Raw genomic sequence first — 18,906 nt, forward strand, 5'->3', positions numbered from 1 at the left:
CAAACGCAGCCTTGGCCAAAGTCTGGAAACCTACTTGGCTTTGCCATGTGAAAAGCCAGGGTGTACTCCAGTGCTCTTCCTTTCCCTCCCCCAGAGGCAAGAAACAGCAAGATCCAGCAGAAGCCCACCTACCCCTTGCCACAAGGCAGAAACACATGCCACAGCAAGCACCCCTGCCCCACCCTGGACACAGCGCGGCCCCAGAGGCCAGCAGCAGCCCCAAGCCCGAGGCGGAGCCAGGGGTGGCAAGTGGGCCCCGCAGCGCCGCCCCAGCACCCCGGAGCCAGCGGGCACCCACACTGCTCCCAGGACAGGGCCGGCGCACACATGGTCCTGCCCTCTGTGCAGGTTTCGAATGTGTCGTTTATTCACTATTTTTGATGACTATAAATAAGTGTTTCCACTATGGAAAAGAAAGTGAGCACAGTACATTTTCATGACTGGGGAATGGATTTTCTGAAGTCTTCTTCAATAGGGCAGAAACTTAGAAAAAAACAACCTGAATGTTGGAATTCAGTTCTTTATATAAAGTCCCTTGTAAAAACAAAACAGAATAAAAACAAACTGAAAAGAAGGGGCAGGGCAAAATTTAAAAAAAGAAAAAAGAGGAAAAGAACGGAAGGAAGAGAAAACAAGGGGCGGTGGCTTATTGCTCCTCCTCCGCTGCAGCCTTGCTCTCGGTGTCTTCCGACTCCTTGCTCTCCTCCTTCACGGAGAGAGCTTCTAGCTTCTCAGTCACCTTCTCAGCATCATTGTTTTTGCCCGACCCTGCTAAGACATAGGGAAACACAGTAAGAAAACCAAAAAGCACTGCTCTCTGCAGCCCACCCGCCTACCATGTCCCTGGGTGAAGGCGTAAGAACATGCCATTTCACCATGTGCTGGCCAAGCCAGCCTCCAGGGGCACACAAACAAGTAGGAGCTCAGTGGGGGACAGGAGTCAGGGAGCTCAGTTATGTCAGGTCACTTGCTATGGCAGCCATCGTCAGGCCCCAAGCAAGCAGGTGACTGCAAGGACCTCCTGAGGCCCCCTTCACTATGGGCTCTAGCCAGATGTCACTGGATCCCCAGGCTGGGAGCTGTCAGGCAAGGCCAGGGAGCACATGTTTGGGACCCTGATGGCCAGCTCACTCCCCAGGAAGCAATCTGTGCCCCCAGATGGCTGTATCGCCCTTGACAGGTCGAGGTGATCACAGCACCCCGGGATGTTTCTGTGGCAGACGGAAAAAGCACCCGCCTGGGGCTGCAGCCGGATGCAGAGTGAGTCTGCGAGGAAGTCCCCTACCCAGACACCATGTCACCTTTCTTTTCTCTCTCCTCGATCTCTTTCCTGCATTCTTCAAACTTTGTTTTGAATTTCTGTGCATCTGTGGAAAGAAGAGAAGAGACCTTCTAAGATCCCTGAGCAGTGAAGGGGACACATCTGAAGGGTGTGAAGAGTCAAGATGCATCAACGGCTCATCCCGTGGCCAATATGGACTTAAGGACACAGCCTTGGGCTCACTGCTACCCAGACCAGGCAGTAACTGTTTCTTGAGTCCCTCCTGAGACTGGTGACTATGTCGCGCTGTCTCCCTCCATCTGACTCTGTGACAACTTGGGCACAGCAATATATGGCACTGTGGCCATGCACAACCAAGGGAAGGAGTCTCCCTCCCACTCTGTTCTCCACTCACATCAAAGTTCCTGCTAGACGAGGCCCACTGGGCACTTCTGACAATTGGGGCTAGAAAGGGAAATGCCTGCCCCGGGCAGACTGAATGCCCAGTCCCCTTCGAGGTTAAAAGGGAGAAGACCCTGCTCGTCATCTCAAAGCCCAGATGAGGCCTCATCCGCACACGGCTTGCAAGGCTTGCATCCTGCCCCCAAGAGAGCACCAGACAGCAGGGCGGGACCAGTCCCTACCACACACTTCCCAGGCACTACCGATTCTCCCTGAAAAACTACATGGTCAGATGGGTGGCTGCAGTCAGGCGGTTCCCACGGCCCAGCACCCTGCTGCTTACTTTCAGCATTTAGGAAGCGGATGGCCAGCAGCTCTGGCTTGGGGCACTCGTCGGCAAAGTCAGCATGGGTGTTCCAGACCCAGGCACGGTCGCTGCCCGCATTCGGCTTCAGTTCCATCATCGGTGTGACTGGGGAAGAGGAGCAATGTGAAAGTCTGGTCAACTGCGGCAAGGCCAACTGGCCCCAAAGGCCCTGGTTGCCAGCTCAAGGTCCTAAACAGAGGACCCCTAGTTGGGGTCCACCAACCAGGCCTAAACGAAGTCCTGTGGGATACGGATCTTAAACACGTTTCTTTGCAAACACCTTGCATTCACTTAAAACCAAGACTGCTCTAAATGTGGAAACAGGGCAGCCTGCTCCCTGACCCCAGAATACCTCAGCAAGTTGTCTCCAGTTCCACTGGAACAAGGGCTCCAACACCAGCCGAGCCGCTCACACCTAGCCCTCCCTCCCTGTGGAGCACCCATCACATAGCTGTGTCCACGTTCAGTCATATCATCAGAGACCTGGCCCATTGGGACATGGGGGACAGAAACCGTATGTGGGGTGACTACCGTGGAAGGCATGGGGTCGGATCAGGGCAACCACTCTGACACTGTCCAGGGACTTGGGGGACGAGGCCACCACAAGAGGACACAGTGGGGCTTGTGACCTACATCATGGAAGACAAAGCCATGACCTGAAATAAGCACAGCTACCCTGGTGTCCTTGGGCTTTGCACAGCCCCAAGGCGGAAAAGGGAGACAGGTTGCACAAAGAACAAAAGCAGCCCCAATGCCACCCCTACCGGTGTGCCCCTGTACACCTGGCAGAGATCTCCAGGGATGTGGGTCGGCCCATGCCGAGCCCCAAACACACATGACCGTCTGAACCACGAACAGTCACACCATCTCAACACCAGGCAAGCCCTCGAGCTGTAGGGAGCACAGAGGTGCCACTGCCTCCTCCTGCCACCACCCACTGGCACATCAAGGGTCTGTGACATGTTCCAGGCTCAGAACCTGCCTACAACCTGGAAACAACCCAGTGACCTGACCAGGCTCTGGAAGAAGCACAGGGTGTCAGGAAGACCCCTGGGGAACAATTCAAACTGGAGTGGAGGCCAAGGGCCAGAGAAGACAGGTGGGGATGGTGGGGTTCACAAGAGGACACCCAAGCAGCCCTAAGGAAGGGTATGAAAGGGGTACCTGGGGGGCTCAATCAGTTAAGTGTCTGCCTTCGGCTCCGGTCATGAACTCGGGGTCCTGCGGGGATGGAGCCCTGTGTTACACTCCCTGCTCAGTGGAGCATCTGCTTCTCCCTCTCCCTCCCACTTGTGCTCACTAGCGCGCTTGCTCTCTCAAATAACTAAATAAAATCTTAAAAAAGGAAGGGCATAAACGCCCCTCTGCACCACCCCTCAGGGTCTCTGCAAACCCGTTTGCCCATCCTTCCACACCATCAAGAGCTGTTCTGCTCAGGTTCTTGCTGGTGACCCTGTGTGCCCTGATGAGGGGTCCTACCCTGCAAGACATGCAGACATGTCCCTGGATCCAGAATGCAGCCCCAAGCATGTCTGCTTCCCAATACACACAGCACTGCAGAACAATCCAGAACCCAAGAGACTGATATGGTAGGGAACTTACTATCGCTCCTTCACAGACGAGGCCTGATGTGGCTTTTCCAGCCCCCAGCCCCACCCCCACCATACTGAACCCAAGGATGATACATCCAAAGTCCTCAGCCTGTCACCACCCACTACCTGTTCAGTCTCACAGGCACAAGGATAAGGTAGCCACCTTCTCCCCCGACCCTTTTTCCCTTTTGTGTCCTTCTTAGGAGACACCCCACAGGGACAAAACACACCCAAGAATGGAAACGCTTCCTGCTGGGCACATCTAATACATACGGGAGCACACGTCCTGACAACATACAACCTCATAGTCCCAAGCCCACACTGGGGCTCTGTGTCTACCCTGTCAAGTCCTATCTGCCTGGACTCCACACCTCATATGTCAGAAACTTCTCTGAAAGTCTGCTCTGAGTTCAGAGCACGTGGGAACACCTCATTTCCCACTTTAAGTTCTGAACACACCACAAATATGCGCCCCATGTCCCACTGTACTCCTGGGCACCCAGTGCAGCACTGAAGGCAACCTGGCCAAAGACCTGAGGCATCCTCGTGTGGAACTCAGAGTAAAAACACACCCCCCAGAAGCCACCTACTGTAGTGGTTGGCGCATATCTTCAGGGTCTTGTCCCTCCTCATGAGGAGGCGGATGGTCCCTTTTTCCTTATGCTTCAGAAGCTTAACGTCACCAGTGCCTCGTTCCTTCCACTCTGGGAGATCGTTCTCTGAAGCGAATCGGAATAGCTTTGCCCGCCTTCAAGAAAAGCCATTGAGAGAGAATTTAGATGAGCAAAGAGGGAAATAAGTAGTGAAACACTGGCTTGGAAAGAACACTGGTTTTTTGTGCACTGAACAAATGGCTGTATCTGGCGCCTCCAGAGATGCCCTTTGCTTTCTTTGACCGTCTAGGACTATTGGTCAAAAAACTACCAAAAGAGCAAGACAATACAAAGTTCAAGTTTTTACTTAGAATAATGAAACGAGAAAGAAAAAACAATTTCCAACATAAAGACCCAACTTCTCAGCAAACATACCTCCGAGTACACCAAGCTAGCCTGTGGTCACAGTGCTGGGGAGCCCCTGGGGTCCCAGAGGGCCACAGGGATAACATGGAAGCAGGTGAGATCAAGGACCCCTGCCCTCCAAAGGACCAGCCCTTCCCTCTGCTGTGAGATGCCCCCCTTTGCTTCCCTGGCCCCTCAACCCAGAGAGAGGGCTGCAGACCTCCGCTCAGGCTGCCAGGCTCTGACCAACACCCTGCCTTCCTGCCCAGAACAGCACCTCATACTGGGCCCAGCCAAGGCCCCCACCCAGCCAGGCACCGAAGCAGTCGGTGATGAGCCCAGCAGTCCTGCCTTTAGGGCTTTAGGCTGAAGCCCTCCATTCCCTCTCCCCACCCAACCCAAGCAGTGTTGGTCCATTTCCTGCAGAACACTCTGTTCTCTCCCCGCAAGCTCAGTTCTGTTAAGGGATACAGTGTCCTCACAAGGATGCCACCAGAGCTTTCACCTGGAGCTCAAGGCCCCAGACGAAAAGGCCTGAACTGCTGGCCTTGCTTCCCTCAGGAAGGTCCTGTGCTCAGGGCCGCCAGGAGCAATTCTTAGCCCTTTGTGGGCACACATGTGTGTGACAGCAACAGCACCAGCAGCAGTCCCCAGTTCTGGGAGAAACCAGTCCCTGGCTATCGCACCATTTCTGGGCAAAGCAGTGATGTAAAGAAACAGTGTCTTCAGGGACACGCCCACCACTCTCTGAGACCAAAGGGGTGTTATGTGACTCTCCCTCCCCAGACCTTTGGGGATGGTGGGAAGGGCTCGTCTCCCCAGTCGAGGGAGGAGTCCTCTCCTTAGAGGGAGGGGTCACTGTCCCTGCCCCCCACTCACACCCTCATCTGGCTTCTTCAATAGAATCTGAAGTGGGGGGGGGGGCAGTGAGGGAACTCCACAGCTTAGACAGGAAAAACACTCCAGCCTATTTCCATTAGCCTTGTAAGGGAGCCTAGTGTTTCCTGTGATTCTGAGTCTTGGCAGTGCTAATTTTGTTACAAACATCTCAACACATGGCTGGTTCCAGTGCTACTTAAAAATGTCCCTTGCCATTGGAGCTTCTCAATGAAGGTGCCAAAAAACATGTGGAGATTAATTTTTAGAAAGTCATTTTGGTAGGCCTAACACTATCCACTTTCACTTATAATTCCAGGTGTTACTCTGTGCATTAAAAACACTGAACTGGGAGTTCCCAAACTTCAAGATGCCAGAATCTATCATGCAAAAGAAAAAAAAAATAATAAAATTTGAAAAAAAAAAAATAATGGCAAACTCCCCGTTCAACCAGAGGAAGGGTGCCAAGGGAGTCTTAGAAGTAACAAGCCTGGAAGGTGGCAAGGACAGGGGGCTGGTAAGATGCACCTTTGTGGACAGAGCAGCAGGGACAGGACACCAGGGAGCACCTGTGCTCACCACAGCACTGGCCACCAGAAGCAGGGGCACCCGGTGAAGAGTTATCCAACCAATGTATTCTAACAGCCGCCCTGATTTCCACATTAGCCATCATACAATTCCAAGCCCTTTCTTCAAGCCTCGGTCCAACTGAAAGTCAGGCCAAGACCCTGACACCCATAAAAAACACAACTTCATTTCACACTAAGATTCCTATGTCTGGAGCAACACGAGCTTACTTACATTTTAAAAAGCTCTTCTTCATCTTCTTCCAGCGTTTTAATTTCTTGCTCAGGAAGAGAAACTATAGGCTCAAACTGGGGGTCGTGGTTGGACTCGTCGGCATTCTCAGTGGAGGTATCATGGTCCTCATGGGTGTCCTGTGAAATGAGGTGCAGAGAAGTGACTCTGCTGGCCCTGGAGCCTGGCCCCCACACAGAGGTCAGCAGTACCCACAGTGGGCAATCTCTCCTAGTGATCTGCCTCATCCCAAAGCAAGAGATTATGCCCACAGTCTTTCACACAAAGAGAGGTTTGCACCCACATTGAAAGTGCAGTAAGATGCTGAACTTCGGCACCCTCCCCAGATGCATCAATCCCATGTGTGGACAGCGGGACAGAGGTCCCTAAAGTTGGGCCTCCTACTGGCCAAAGATACACTGTCTCACCACTTTGCACCTCCATTTCCTCACCTAGAAAATGTGAATAATGACAGTGCTAAGATTAAAAGACACAATGACGGAGCAGAGCCTAAAGAAGAGTGCCACTCTTTAAGCAAATAGCAACCCTTTGAATGTCTACTGGTTGGAGGGAAAAAAATAAATCAGTGCTGTTGTTACTGAACAGGGCAAAAAAGTTACTACCCAACTGTTAGTATTTACATGGAATTCACAGTTCTGTCAGCAATTTTATCTTACATCAGAAAGTTGATGCCTTGACAGAAATCACACAAACGAGAGCAGTAAAATCCGGATCCAGTTTAGAAAACCACAGAGCACAAAGGATCATAATTTAGGTTCAAGTCTTACAAACACGTGGTTTGGTGATCTGTAGTCCAGAAAAAGCTGAGAGACTTTGCTACCAAACTCGAGCCAAAAAAGAACAAATATAAGGCTTCGTTGCTTTCCTTGGTTGAACAGCAACTGCGGCTCTCCGCCGAGGGCAGCTCGAGTAGATGCCCGCAGTCAACAAAGCCGCCCCCACCCTGGGTCGGTGAGACCACGACCCGACCACCTGGCTGGAACGCGAGCTTTCGCGACAGAGGCCTGTGGCGGTTCAAGACGTGAGAACAGAATGAATGAAGTGCTGCGTAGGCGACGGCAGGAAGGGACGCACGGTTTTGGTGAGAAGCCTGCAAGTGGGCCGAGCCGGAGGAAACCGGCCATCGGCCCCTCATCTCAATCGAGCAGCGAAGTACACTAGAGATCAAGAACCCGGGCGGCGGGCCTCCCCACGCCCCGATGGGGCTCCCGGCCCCACCTGGGACCGCCCCAAGGTCACGCGGCCGCCCCGCAGCCACCGAACACGCGCGCCCCAGGCATCGCGAGCCCTGGCCCCGAAGGCCCCAGGTCGCGCTCCCCAAAGCTCCAACCACGCGCCACTGAGGCCCGCAGGCACGGAGCCCTCAAGCCAGCGGGGGTTGGCGGCGGCGGCGGCGCGGGCCGCCCACGTGGCCGCCAATAGCGGCCTCGGCCTCCGGGCCCCCACCCAGTCCCCGTCCGGGCCCGGCCGCACCTTGGCGGCCGCCATGGGGGCGCGGCGGCGGCGGCTCGGCTGGCTCGGTCGTCGCTGGCTCCGCGGCCTCTCGGCGGCTGGTTGTAGCTCCTTTCCTCCGCGTCTGGCGCCGGCGCCTCCCGCCCTCCCGCTCTTCCCTCCGCCCCGCGACCCGAACCCCGACCCCTGACCCCGGCGGCGGGAAACGCGACGCGATTCAAAACCAGTGCAGCTTTATTGGCTCACACTGCGGACACTCTCATTGTCCAGCCCGCCCCGCGCTTCCCGCCAAAACGCCCGCGGCGCATGCCCGGCCCGCCCGACAGCCAGAAGAGCGTGCACTCCCGGCGGCCCTAGCGCGCACTTCCGCCCCGCGGCGGCGTGCACCTCTGGAGCTCTCTAAGGAGCAGGGGAAGCGAGGCTGGCGCGTGGCGATGACGTCACCGGAAGCCAGGATGATAGAGACGTGCGGCCACGGCTGCACGCGTTGGCTGACGGGAGAGTGGCCAGCAAGGCGAGCGGCCGGCGTACCCCATACCTGAGACCCGAACGTGAGCACCGAGGGTTCGAGTCCCACCCCCGCCCGGGGCGGAGCCGGCGAGGGGTCTCGCGGCGTTGCAGCCGCCGCTCTGAGCGCCCGCTTCCTTTGCTGGGCCCAGGACGGAGCAGCGGAGGCGGCCCTCGCGGGGAACCCCAGTCTGGGCAGCTGACCGACCGGACGATGAGTGACAAGCTCGACAACGAAGTAAAGTGAAGGGAGATGCTGATGGGAGACGGAGGAGGAGATGGAGGAGAACGGGGTGTGGGGGGAGATGGAGATGGAGGCGGGGTAGGAAACCGCTGGGAGAAAACGGGACAGGGGAATACGTTGGGAGAGGGGAAAACGGAACGCGGTAAAGCTGGGTGTAGATACAGTAGCGGAGGTCGGGGTGTGGGGCAAGGGGCCCTGGGGCATTCAGGTTCTAGGGTCGAGCCTTCAGCCCAGTCCTTGCCTCTCTCCACACAGGGCCCTGTGCCTATGGAGGGCTGCGGCCAAGACGGCAGCAGTGCCCAGGGTAGCTCTGCAGCAGTAGCCCCCCAGGAGGAAGACAAGGAGGAGGAAGGGGGTGCTGAGGCGGCTGCAGAGTCCGTGCCTCAGCCAGGGCTCTACAGCTACATCAGGGACGACCTGTTTACCTCTGAGATTTTCAAGCTGGAGCTGCAGAATGTGCCCCGCCACGCCAGCTTCAGTGATGTCCGACGCTTTCTGGGCCGCTTTGGCCTGCAGCCTCATAAGACCAAACTTTTTGGGCAACCTCCCTGCGCCTTTGTGACATTCCGCAGTGCTGCTGAGCGGGACAAGGCCTTGCGTGTGCTGCACGGTGCCCTCTGGAAGGGCCGCCCACTGAGCGTGCGCCTGGCCAGGCCCAAGGCTGATCCTATGGCCAGGAAGAGGCGGCGTGAGGATGAGGGTGAGCCAGCAGCCACATGTATCGCAGATGTAGTGACACCTCTTTGGACTGTGCCCTATGCTGAACAGCTGGAGCGGAAGCAGCTGGAGTGTGAGCAGGTGCTACAGAAGCTCGCCAAGTGAGTGTGGGTGCAGAGCAGCCCCTTCGCCCCAGAGCTCTGCTCGGCTCTGTGCTTGTTCGCCCATCCTGTGCCTTGTACAGACATCCTCAGGGTCTGCATGGTCTCTTGGGTAGTTAGCTAGTAAAACCCATGTATAATCAGTGTGGATAGTTGGGTCATGAGGGAGGGGCCAGGTACATGGGCATTTAGAGAATGGCTGGGGATGGCTGCAGGGGAAGCAGACTGAGTCCAACCTTGGCCCCACCTCATCCTGCAGGGAAATTGGGAGCACCAACCGCGCCCTGCTGCCCTGGCTACTCTCACAGAGGCACAAGCACAACAAGGCCTGCTGCCCACTGGAGGGGGTTAGGCCATCACCCCAGCAGGTCAGGTCGTGCTGGTGTGGCCAGAAACTCATCTCATGTTCTTAAAGGATCTCTTCTCACTTATTTCTGCCATCCCTCTTCTGCTTTGCATTTGCTGTTGGTATTTATGGTGTGACTGTTCCTTGTTGTCAGCCCCATCCCTTGGATGGCCAGGGTAAGGGCAGACATGTCTCTTTGCCTCCCTGCAGACCGAGTATCGTAATAAGTGTGAGTTTCTGGTCGGCGTTGGGGTGGACGGGGAAGACAACACAGTCGGCTGTCGGCTTGGCAAGTACAAGGGCGGGACGTGTGCTGTGGCCGCCCCCTTTGACACCGTGCACATCCCTGGGGCCACCAAGCAGGTGGTGAAGGCCTTCCAGGAGTTCATCCGGTGAGGGCTGATGCCTGGCCTGGGGGCCTCAAGAAGTTCCGAGGTGGTAACTCTCTGGGAGCAGAGAGTCTGCCTGGTGGGGGAGGGGGAGTCTGGGATTGTGATTTGGCAGGTGTGGCTGGAAGAGAGAGCAGGGATGCTCACCCAGACCTGGTTGGCAGATTTTGGGGGACTCAGGGCCATTCATGGCTCCCACAGGTCCACTCCATACTCAGCGTACAACCCAGAGACGTATTCAGGCCACTGGAAGCAGTTGACTGTGCGCACCAGCCGCCGTGGCCAAGCCATGGCCATTGTCTACTTCCACCCCCAGGTCTCAGGCGGGGTGGCCCTCCTGGGGGAGGATGTCTGGGCCACAGTGAGCTGTGACGCAGCCTTACAAGGCCTTTTCTGCTGCTTACCCAGAAACTGGGCCCTGAGGAACTGGCTGGGCTGAAGGCCTCCTTGGCGCAGCACTTCATGGCGGGGCCAGGCAAGGCCACTGGGGTGACCTGCCTCTACTTTGTAGAGGAGGGACAGCGGTGAGGAGCTTGGGTAGGGGTGGGGTGGGTCCCTGCAAGGGTTGGTGACACTGACAGATGTAACCCTACCACCCACAGAAAGACTCCCAGCCAGGAGGGCCTGCCCTTGGAGCATGTGGCTGGAGATCGGTGCATCCATGAGGACCTGCTTGGGTTGACTTTCAGGATCTCTCCTCACGCCTTCTTCCAGGTAGCCCTGAGTTTCTGGGGATAATGAGGATACATGGAGGGGGGCGCTTGACATGATGTCAGCATCTGATGGGGACAGTGGGCTAGGGCAGTGATAAGGGATTAGCCTGGGGAGAACATCCAGGCAGGAGAGCCACCAAGCGTTGTAAAAGGTAGGGAGATCATTTCCTATTAGATTCTCTGATCACCTTTTGGGAGGGTCATATGTAGAGGTAGGAACAAGAGTTGGGGTGACGCCAGGACTCTGGTGTGAGCTCTGGCACTCAGAAAAGAGGTGAAGGGGGGGTTATCACCATCAAGTTACTCTTTGAATTGCTAGGCATGATGGGACTGAGGGTCATTCTGAGGACTGGCCCTTTGGCACTCAGACAGCTAGATGGTGAGGGGCCAGGGATATCTGGAGACCTGCGAAGAGGGTGAGTGACCCAAGGATAGGGCCATGGAGGCCCCCAGGCAGGAAGAATGCCCAGGGAGTGCAAGTGCTTGGGGGTGAGGAGGGTTGTGCAGCAGAGAGGCCAGTGTGGGCAGTGAGACTGCCGGCCCATTCTCCAGGTGAACACTCTGGCAGCCGAGGTGCTCTACACAGTCATCCGAGACTGGGCCCAGCTGGACAGAGAGAGCACAGTGCTGGACATATGCTGCGGCACAGGCACCATCGGCCTGGCTTTGGCCCCAGTGAGCTCTCCTTCCCCACTGAGAACACCCTCTTCCTACCCCACCCATGTTGTCACCTGCCTCATGACCACCCCCCCCCCACCCCAGCCTGGTCCAGATCCTGTTTCACTCCAACACCTCCTGCCATTTCTCTCCCTAAGGCAGTGGGGATGGGGTGGGGTGCCATGAGTCTGTCCTTTCCTGGCTTCAGAGAGTGAAGAGAGTCGTGGGGATTGAGCTGTGCCAGGAGGCTGTAGAAGATGCCCGGGTGAATGCCCGAGACAATGGTGAGAGCCGGCGCTCCGCGCAGTGGGTGAGCAGCAGATACTCCTGCTGCATACCTCAACACAGCACCAGGGACCCAGCCAGGCATTGTTAGGGCCTGCAGTGGGGTGAGGGGCAGAGAGTACAGTAGGCCACCTACTGTTTGGACTGAACAGTGCGTCCAGGATGCCAGAGCTGGAGGAGGATGAGCTGGCTCCTTAGCCAGCAGGTCTTCCTGGGACACCTCTGACCAGGGACTTAAAGACATCATGCAGACTCTACAGGGAGGGTGTGTTCTGGGTCCCCTGTGACAGGGCTGTGGTTTCATGTCCAGAGTTGAGCAATGTGGAGTTCCACTGTGGGAGAGCCGAGGACCTGGTGCCCACTTTGGTGAGCAGACTGGCCTCCCAGCAACTCGTTGCCATCCTGGACCCGCCCCGTGCTGGCCTGCGTAAGTGGCCTCCATCTGAGAGGTGTCATGGGGAAGCGGGGGGGGGGGGGGGGGCAGGGGTGTTTGGTTGGCACACCACACGGCACAGCTTTAAGCCTGATGCCCATCCTGTTTGAACCTCCTCAGATTCCAAAGTGATCCTGGCCATCCGAAGAGCTGAGAACCTCAAACGGCTCCTCTATGTCTCCTGCAACCCCCGGGCAGCCATGGGCAACTTTGTGGAGTGAGTGTGAAGTGGGGGGCCTGGGGTGGCCCCAGGACAGGGTGGACCAGGGACCCATGTGGCTGATCTTGACATCCCTTTCCTACCACAGCCTCTGCCGGGCTCCATCTAACCGGGTGAAGGGCACCCCCTTCCGGCCTGTCAAGGCTGTGGCTGTGGACCTGTTCCCGCAGACCCCACATTGTGAGATGCTCCTCCTATTTGAGAGGGTAGAGCACCCCAATGGCACAGGGGCCCTGGCACCCCAGCCCCCACCAGGGCCCCCTGTGGACACCGTACAAGAAACCAGGGCTGCTGCCTCTTGCTAGGTCCCTGGAGAACTAGAACCTTGTCCTTTCAGAACAGGTGATTCCCCAAGTCCTTGCCTTAGGATGCTCAGGCAGCATCTAGAAGGCACAAGATTTGGCATTCCATCTGTCTCTGTGGATCCTAGGCTCCCATAGCCTGTCCCCTACCACCCCTCCCCTTTCCGGGTTAGCTGGGATATAATGCTAGAATAAAGAGTTTCTCAACTACTGATGTTACTGTGATTGATGAAAATTCCTTAGCCCACAGCGTTCCCTTTTGCCCACCCACTGTAGGTGCCGGGGGCAAGGTCAACAGGGCACCCTGAGCAGCCAGTCTGAGCCTCCATTCCTGCTAGCACTCTGCCAGCCCCTCTGCATGGTGGCAAGTCAGAGCAGTGTGCTGACAACATCAGGTTTTATGCTTATTGCCAGGGAAGCAAACATCTCAAGGCCCAGAGCCAGCTGTACACATAAGGTAGAACACACAGCAAGGGGCAGCCTGTCTACACAGGTAGGCCCTGTGGTCTGCCCATTTTCCCTGTGCCTTGTGAGGTGAGGTTCTGTCCCCAGCCTAGCCCTGAAGGGAATCCATAGGAGCTGGGGCTGGGATTGGACGCAGCCCAGCTGCTATAGGAACAGTGTGACCAGGCACAGATTAAAGGCTGTTTCTGGTGAGTTGAGGGTCCACAGCCTCACGTGCTAATTAGAAAGAAACACCAGTCATTCCCTTTGGGACAGTTTTGCTTTATGCGTTCAGATAATCAAGGCTCACCCTTACAGCCATAGTTGAGCTGCCACCTGGAAGGTACACGACGGCCAGTGGCCAAGTGGAGGTGGCATCAGCACAGGCTCCCCCCTGCCCTCCCCACAGCATGGCTGTGTGCACACAACACTCACACCCACAGGGAGTGGGGGGAATACAAGAGGAAGGACATGGGGAGGCTGCAGCAAGGCTCACTGCCTCTAGTTAACACGTGTGCACAAAGCTTTGGTTCACAATGGCGCATCTGGCTGTTCTGGGGGCAAACAGTCATATAGTCAAAATGATGATTCACAGCTGCAGACAGGAGGCAAGACAGAAGCAAGTGTCTAGGGCGCCTGGGTGGCTCAGTGGGTTAAGCCACTGCCTTCGGCTCAGGTCATGATCTCAGGGTCCTGGGATCAAGTCCCGCATCGGGCTCTCTGCTCGGCAGGGAGCCTGCTTCCCTCTCTCTCTCTCTCTGCCTGCCTCTCCATCTACTTGTGATTTCTCTCTGTCAAATAAATAAATAAAATCTTAAAAAAAAAATTTTTAAAAAAAAAAAAAAAAAAAAAAAAAAAAAGAAGCAAGTGTCTAATTACAGCAACTTGATCTGAAGGTTTTGTTTTATAAAGGTCAACAGAAAAGCCAACCTTGGTTACATAGGTGGTAAGGAAGAGATACACTGTGGGTGGCACGCAAGACCGACATTCTGTATTCCTGAAAACAAATGCCATCAACGCCTACCACGGGGAACAGGATGGAGAACAGGCATACCTGTGGAGAATGTAGCCCAGCAGTGGGCCCCTACAGCCAACAGTGCACCCCTGAACAGGCCCAAGGAACAGGGAGTGGATGGCCACCCCTACCTTGCACATGGGGACAACCCAGAGCCTCAAACACACCCACATCCCCTGGGGCTCAGGGTAGGGACACACCTACCCGTTGCACCTGTCTGCAGGAGCCACCTGGAGAGCACGGACTGCTGATCAAAGGAACAGGTGGCCGTGAGGCCTGGCTGCACAGGGCAGGTGCCCTTAAAATCCAGTGCAGCCACTGTCACAGGCAAAACCGCCACCCTCCACATGCTTGTGCCAGCTCCAGGCAGGAGCGCCACTTTGAGCACAGATGGTCTACATGAACGGTCCTGGTTTCCTCTTCTAAAATCGTGCTAAAATGCTTAACTTGTTTATATCTGCTACGTGATTCCAAATCTATCTTCTACTCTTGCTGTAAAAGTTTCTTCCCAAATGCTAAAATACCATAAAAGCTTTAAAAATTGATGGGTGGACAGATGGACTTGACTGTGCAAAAATCTTTAGTAAAAAGTTGCCAGAGGCCAGTGAAGAGGGCCTCGGTGTCTAAGAAGGCGTGTTTTTAGGACATTAAGACTTACTCAGAGGAAATGAACCACACGCCAGCCCAGGGTAACAAGCCAGGCGGAGACCAGCAGACTGCATACTCCCACTGGCAACAGGTTTCAGGAATGGGAAAGAATCACCTTGAGGGCTCGCCTGCAATCTCTGAAAAATAGCGGATTCTAAAATTGTGTTTATTTTAAGCCAAAAAGGTTCTGAAATACTCCTTCCTATTATAACCTTTTCAGAGTAAAAGGGAAAACACAAGAGGCAGGAAAGGGGCGGGGGTGCCAGCACGCACCTTCTGACCAGACCCCTGCAGTAGCCTGCGAGAACCAGAGGAACAGAGTGCCACAGGACTTGGCCACCACTTTCTCAGTCTGTCATTTCTTGTCTGCACGTACTGACACTCATGAAAACCTTCATCAAACCAGTCTGCAGCAAGTCCCCAGAGGCAGAGGTCATTCACAGCTGTTGCCAAGCTCTTGGCTCTCACCCGGGTGGGTAAGCGGAGTCCATCCTTGAACACATCCACTCAGACCTGTGGGCGGCCCCCAAGGAAGAGCTGCCTGGCCCAGCTGTCCCTGTGCACCAGAGCCCCACCCCTCTGGTCCCGGCCTCAGATGCCTGGCCGCAGGGGAGGAACTCAAACCAGAGGCCCAAGGCTGCAGAGTGAGTGGCGGGTGGTCTCGCTGGCAGCAGAGCTGGCAGTCCCCGCGCCTGACCCTGCTGCCTCCCTCACACGTCTACAGTGCACAGGGGCTCGCCGCCAGGCTGGGCAGATGCCACAATAGACATCTTGGGCTTCTTCCGAGTCTCCTCCTGGAAGAAGAACGAAGGACAGGGATACCAATGATGTGGGAACATGTGGCCGAGCCCAAGCTCAAGCAAGAGGTGCCCAAGGTAGGGAGCAATGGGGGTGAGGATGGGGACGGTGAGCTCAGCACATTAGTGCCAGGTAGCCTCTAGTAGGAGGGCACCACTGCTCTGCCATATCAGGTGGAGGGAGGGGAGGCCTGAGAAGTAGGCCACATGGGAGGCTGGCTGGGTCTCCCTGGGTGCCGTCTCACAGCACTACGTGCTGGTTCTTCCCTGGGACTCAGAACACACCCATTTATGTATGTAGTGATAATTAATATTGGGCCAAGGAAGTTACAGCCACCAGGGACAAGCCACATGGGTGGGTCTCTCTCCCTACTCCAACTTGAGGGCAGGGGTGAGGCATCTCCACCAGAAAGGCAAAACAGCAGATACCCCCTTCTCAGGGTTTTATACGGGCCCGGGCAAATACCACAGCTACAAAAGGTCCTAGCCTAGAAGCCTGTCGAGCGGGTGGCTTGAGGAAGTTGACCAGCATCAAGCCTTGCCCAGGACCACCTGCTCTGTGAACCATGCTCCTCTCTTCCAGAAATGCCAAGGGCCTGAGGTATAGGTCCATGATAGCAGTCTGTCGCCCACTGGACCCTGAGTAAGGGAGGTCTGGCAGGTGCACTGTCCCTGCCTTCAAACAGCTGGTACTAAGTAGAAACACCCAGAAGCCAAGCCCTACACAGCTGCAGGCCAGGGCTGAGAACTCTATGATGTAACTAAAAAATGACAGGATTTGATGCAAGTGCCGTGAATGGTGAAACACAAAGAAAAGGAAAGGTACTCTGGAAGTGCTGCGGACTCACTGGAAAGAGGGAGCACTACACTGGCATCAGGAGCCAGGGACGGGTTCCTGCAGGCTGACATCACCCCCACAGCTGCCCGCGTGACCCTGACTCGGCCCTCCCCTCCTGAGTGCAAGGGGATGAGGGAGTCGAGGGGCCATGGCTGGGGTGCTGGCCAGGCCTCCTGCTCACCCTCTCCTCGGCCAGCCTCTTCATTTCCTCCTGCAGCTTGCTCAGGATGTGCAGGTTTGGCTTGTTCTTCTTGGCGTACTGCTGCAGCTCAATCACGCTCTTGTCCGAGGTCTCCTGGGGGAGCACCGCGCCTTGCTCTCAGGAGGGCCCTAGGCAGGCCTCAGCAACACATTGTGGCCAGCGGCAAGAGCTGCATGACCCCACCCCGGCGGCCCCACCCTCAACTGGCAAACTGACAAAGCCGCAGAGAACGAGACCAGTCCACGGCTGCCCCAGCTCACTTTCTGGCCTTGCCACCCCCACTTCCACCTCACCCTCAGCAGGAAGAAGCTATGGCCTCTTCCCTTCATAAGGCAAAAAGCACCCTGGCACACAGCTGCCTCCAACTCCTGCCGTCGGCGTCAAGAACTCACCCTGCCCTGACCCTCACAATGTAACAGCCAGAGCACGGCCTCAGCCAACAGCAACGGCATGCTGACAGATGGGACACACCCTGGCACTGGGAGCCCACCAGCCCCAGACACAGGGCTCTCTGCATGCCCTATGACTTTCAGCATGGGACCAAGCTGTCCTGAGGCCCTTCCTGGGTGAAGTGGCCATCTCTAAGAACGCCTGCTGGGCCTAGGAGTGTCAGACTCCACCTGTCCTCCGAAAGATGTCAGCTGGGGCTGTGCCCAGACCGGACCCTCGCCCTCCAAGCTTGGAAGGGTTTCCATTCATGGGCCAAAACAGGCTTTCTCCCTCTCAATCTTAGTCCAACCAAGATGCTGCACAAAAGGAAGGGACATAAAGGCACAAGTCGGCTTCATCTGCACTACATCTGAATTTTCTCAGCAATTCCTATCGAGGTTCCTCAAAGCACTCTAGGTGCCCAGTGTCACCTCCTTCACTCCATCTTGTCAAGTCCAAAATGAGGGCCTCTTCAGGGATACCACAATGACCATCCCTCCCCTTACTGGGGTGCCAATAACCCGAACTATTTCTGGGAACATTAGGGGAAAACTTAAAAACCACAAAGACCTTCCCATATTTCCTTCCACCTCACAAAGCACAAACCTAAGGGTATTGCTTTAAATCTCAGGAACACAGCAAAACAGCCTAAACTAACCAGATGACACATTCACGCTGTTGAGTTAAAGGTAAACCGATATTTATAGCCAGGAAAAACTGTCCTGCATCTCTTACTCTCTGTCAATCCAAGGACTTCCAGCCCTGTGCACAAGACAACAGGGCTTAGCTGAGAAGCTTCCTCTCCACTTGGGCTGGCAGCACCCACCACCTGCACCTCCTGTTGGGCAGCCCTTCCCATGTAGCCAGTGCCAGACCCAAGCTTCTCAGGGAAGGAGACACAGCAGAAATGACCTCCCATCCCAGACATGCCCGGTAGAGGGCCCAAGAGGCAGCACTAAACAAGAGCAGAGCTGCCCAACTCTGCCCCTGGGACAGCGGGACCCCAAACACATGCTCCACGGTGGGGGCCCAGTTACCTGTTTGACCATCTTGCTGCTCTCGCGGCCATACATGCGAAGTAAAGACCCCCAGTTCTTGACATGAGGGTGCAGCAGCTGAAGGATTTTCTGAGAGGCCAACTGTTTCCCAACTCTCTTGTTCTTACCTGCGAGGTAAGACGAAATGTGGAGAGGGAATCCCTAACACCCAGCTGTCAACATGGCCACCTCTCCTAAAAGGAGCACGCCTGCTGTGCCCCCAGCCCACCTGAGGGTATGTTCTAGAAGATGGGGTACAGATGTGTTCTAGCCCTGCACTGGGCACCAGGTCTCACAAAGATGAGGCCAGGAGCCATCCCACTCCACTTTGCAGAAGAGCCCCCTTGGGGGCTTCATGAACTCAGCACAGGCATAACTGACAGGGCCTCCTTCCCACCACCCCCACACTTCCAGAGCAACAGACAAGCAACAATGGGTGTTGGCAGGCAGAGGGGAGGGGAGACTCCGCCAGAAAGCCCAGAGAAGTTTCCAGAGGGTGCATGCACTTTGGAGGGGTTTCTATGCAGAGGGAAGGCAGGGCCAAGGAGCAGAGTGATCTGGAGAACAGTGAGTGCCAGAAGCCTTCCATGGCCAGACAGAGCAAGGCTGGCCACGCTTCCCAGACGGCGGGGGGGTGTCAGCGGTGCCAGCATTCCTCCTCTGCCCCTCCTGCCTGCTCTGGAAGATAGTTCCGTGAAGACAGGTGTCTGCTGGATCATGGGGACAGCTGGGTCTGTAAGTGATTCTGCAGTTTTCCCAGGGACAACTGGTATGTTATCTTCCAATCTAACCAGCACTGGTTTTGTGTATATGAT

General features: G+C 55.8%; 3 protein-coding genes across 5 annotated transcripts in view; 1 reads left to right on the plus strand and 2 right to left on the minus strand.

Annotated features, from left to right (window-relative positions):
- Positions 1-343: 343 nt before the first annotated feature.
- Positions 344-7,915, minus strand: RANBP1 (RAN binding protein 1). Of its 2 annotated transcripts, none has more exons than XM_082697600.1 (6): positions 7,789-7,915; positions 6,298-6,434; positions 4,213-4,370; positions 2,007-2,135; positions 1,302-1,367; positions 344-768 (listed from the first exon to the last, which is right to left on the minus strand). In XM_082697600.1, the coding sequence occupies exons 1-6, from the start codon at positions 7,801-7,803 to the stop codon at positions 647-649; spliced, it is 627 nt and encodes a 208-aa protein (XP_082553726.1). In that variant the 5' UTR covers positions 7,804-7,915; the 3' UTR covers positions 344-646. The 2 variants fall into 2 exon arrangements, with proteins under 2 accessions (XP_082553726.1, XP_082553725.1); XM_082697599.1 differs by having other exon boundaries at positions 344-771.
- A 468-nt stretch (positions 7,916-8,383) lies between these two features.
- Positions 8,384-12,892, plus strand: TRMT2A (tRNA methyltransferase 2 homolog A). Its single transcript, XM_082697492.1, has 12 exons — positions 8,384-8,512; positions 8,774-9,336; positions 9,596-9,704; positions 9,893-10,074; positions 10,273-10,387; positions 10,480-10,595; positions 10,674-10,785; positions 11,337-11,459; positions 11,650-11,725; positions 12,037-12,153; positions 12,280-12,376; positions 12,468-12,892. Exons 1-12 carry the CDS (start codon positions 8,489-8,491, stop codon positions 12,682-12,684), a joined length of 1,851 nt encoding a protein of 616 aa, XP_082553618.1. The 5' UTR covers positions 8,384-8,488; the 3' UTR covers positions 12,685-12,892.
- Positions 12,893-14,010: 1,118 nt separating this feature from the next.
- DGCR8 (DGCR8 microprocessor complex subunit) overlaps positions 14,011-18,906 on the minus strand; it is a 36,420-nt gene continuing 31,524 nt past the window's right edge. For both annotated transcript variants that reach the window (XM_082697475.1, XM_082697476.1), the window contains 3 exons: positions 18,092-18,219; positions 16,605-16,718; positions 14,011-15,582 (listed from right to left, as the gene is read on the minus strand). In XM_082697475.1, coding sequence (XP_082553601.1) covers positions 15,499-15,582; positions 16,605-16,718; positions 18,092-18,219 — 326 coding nt within the window. In that variant the 3' untranslated portion in view covers positions 14,011-15,498. The remainder of the gene's footprint in view (positions 15,583-16,604; positions 16,719-18,091; positions 18,220-18,906) is intronic.

Source organism: Mustela nivalis (genome assembly GCF_964662115.1).
Source record: "Mustela nivalis genome assembly, chromosome: 14".
Taxonomy (NCBI): Eukaryota; Metazoa; Chordata; class Mammalia; order Carnivora; family Mustelidae; genus Mustela; species Mustela nivalis.

Excerpts from the sequence above, each read along its gene's own strand:
- TRMT2A (XM_082697492.1), top strand. The coding sequence starts at position 8,489 with ATGAGTGACAAGCTCGACAACGAA. Across the intron at positions 9,337-9,595 it reads GTGCTACAGAAGCTCGCCAA|GGAAATTGGGAGCACCAACC; the intron begins GTGAGTGTGGGT and ends CTCATCCTGCAG. Across the intron at positions 10,388-10,479 it reads TTGTCTACTTCCACCCCCAG|AAACTGGGCCCTGAGGAACT; the intron begins GTCTCAGGCGGG and ends CTGCTTACCCAG.
- RANBP1 (XM_082697599.1), bottom strand. Across the intron at positions 4,371-6,297 it reads GAAGAAGAGCTTTTTAAAAT|GCGGGCAAAGCTATTCCGAT; the intron begins GTAAGTAAGCTC and ends CTTTTCTTGAAG. Across the intron at positions 1,368-2,006 it reads CCGCTTCCTAAATGCTGAAA|ATGCACAGAAATTCAAAACA; the intron begins GTAAGCAGCAGG and ends TTCTTTCCACAG.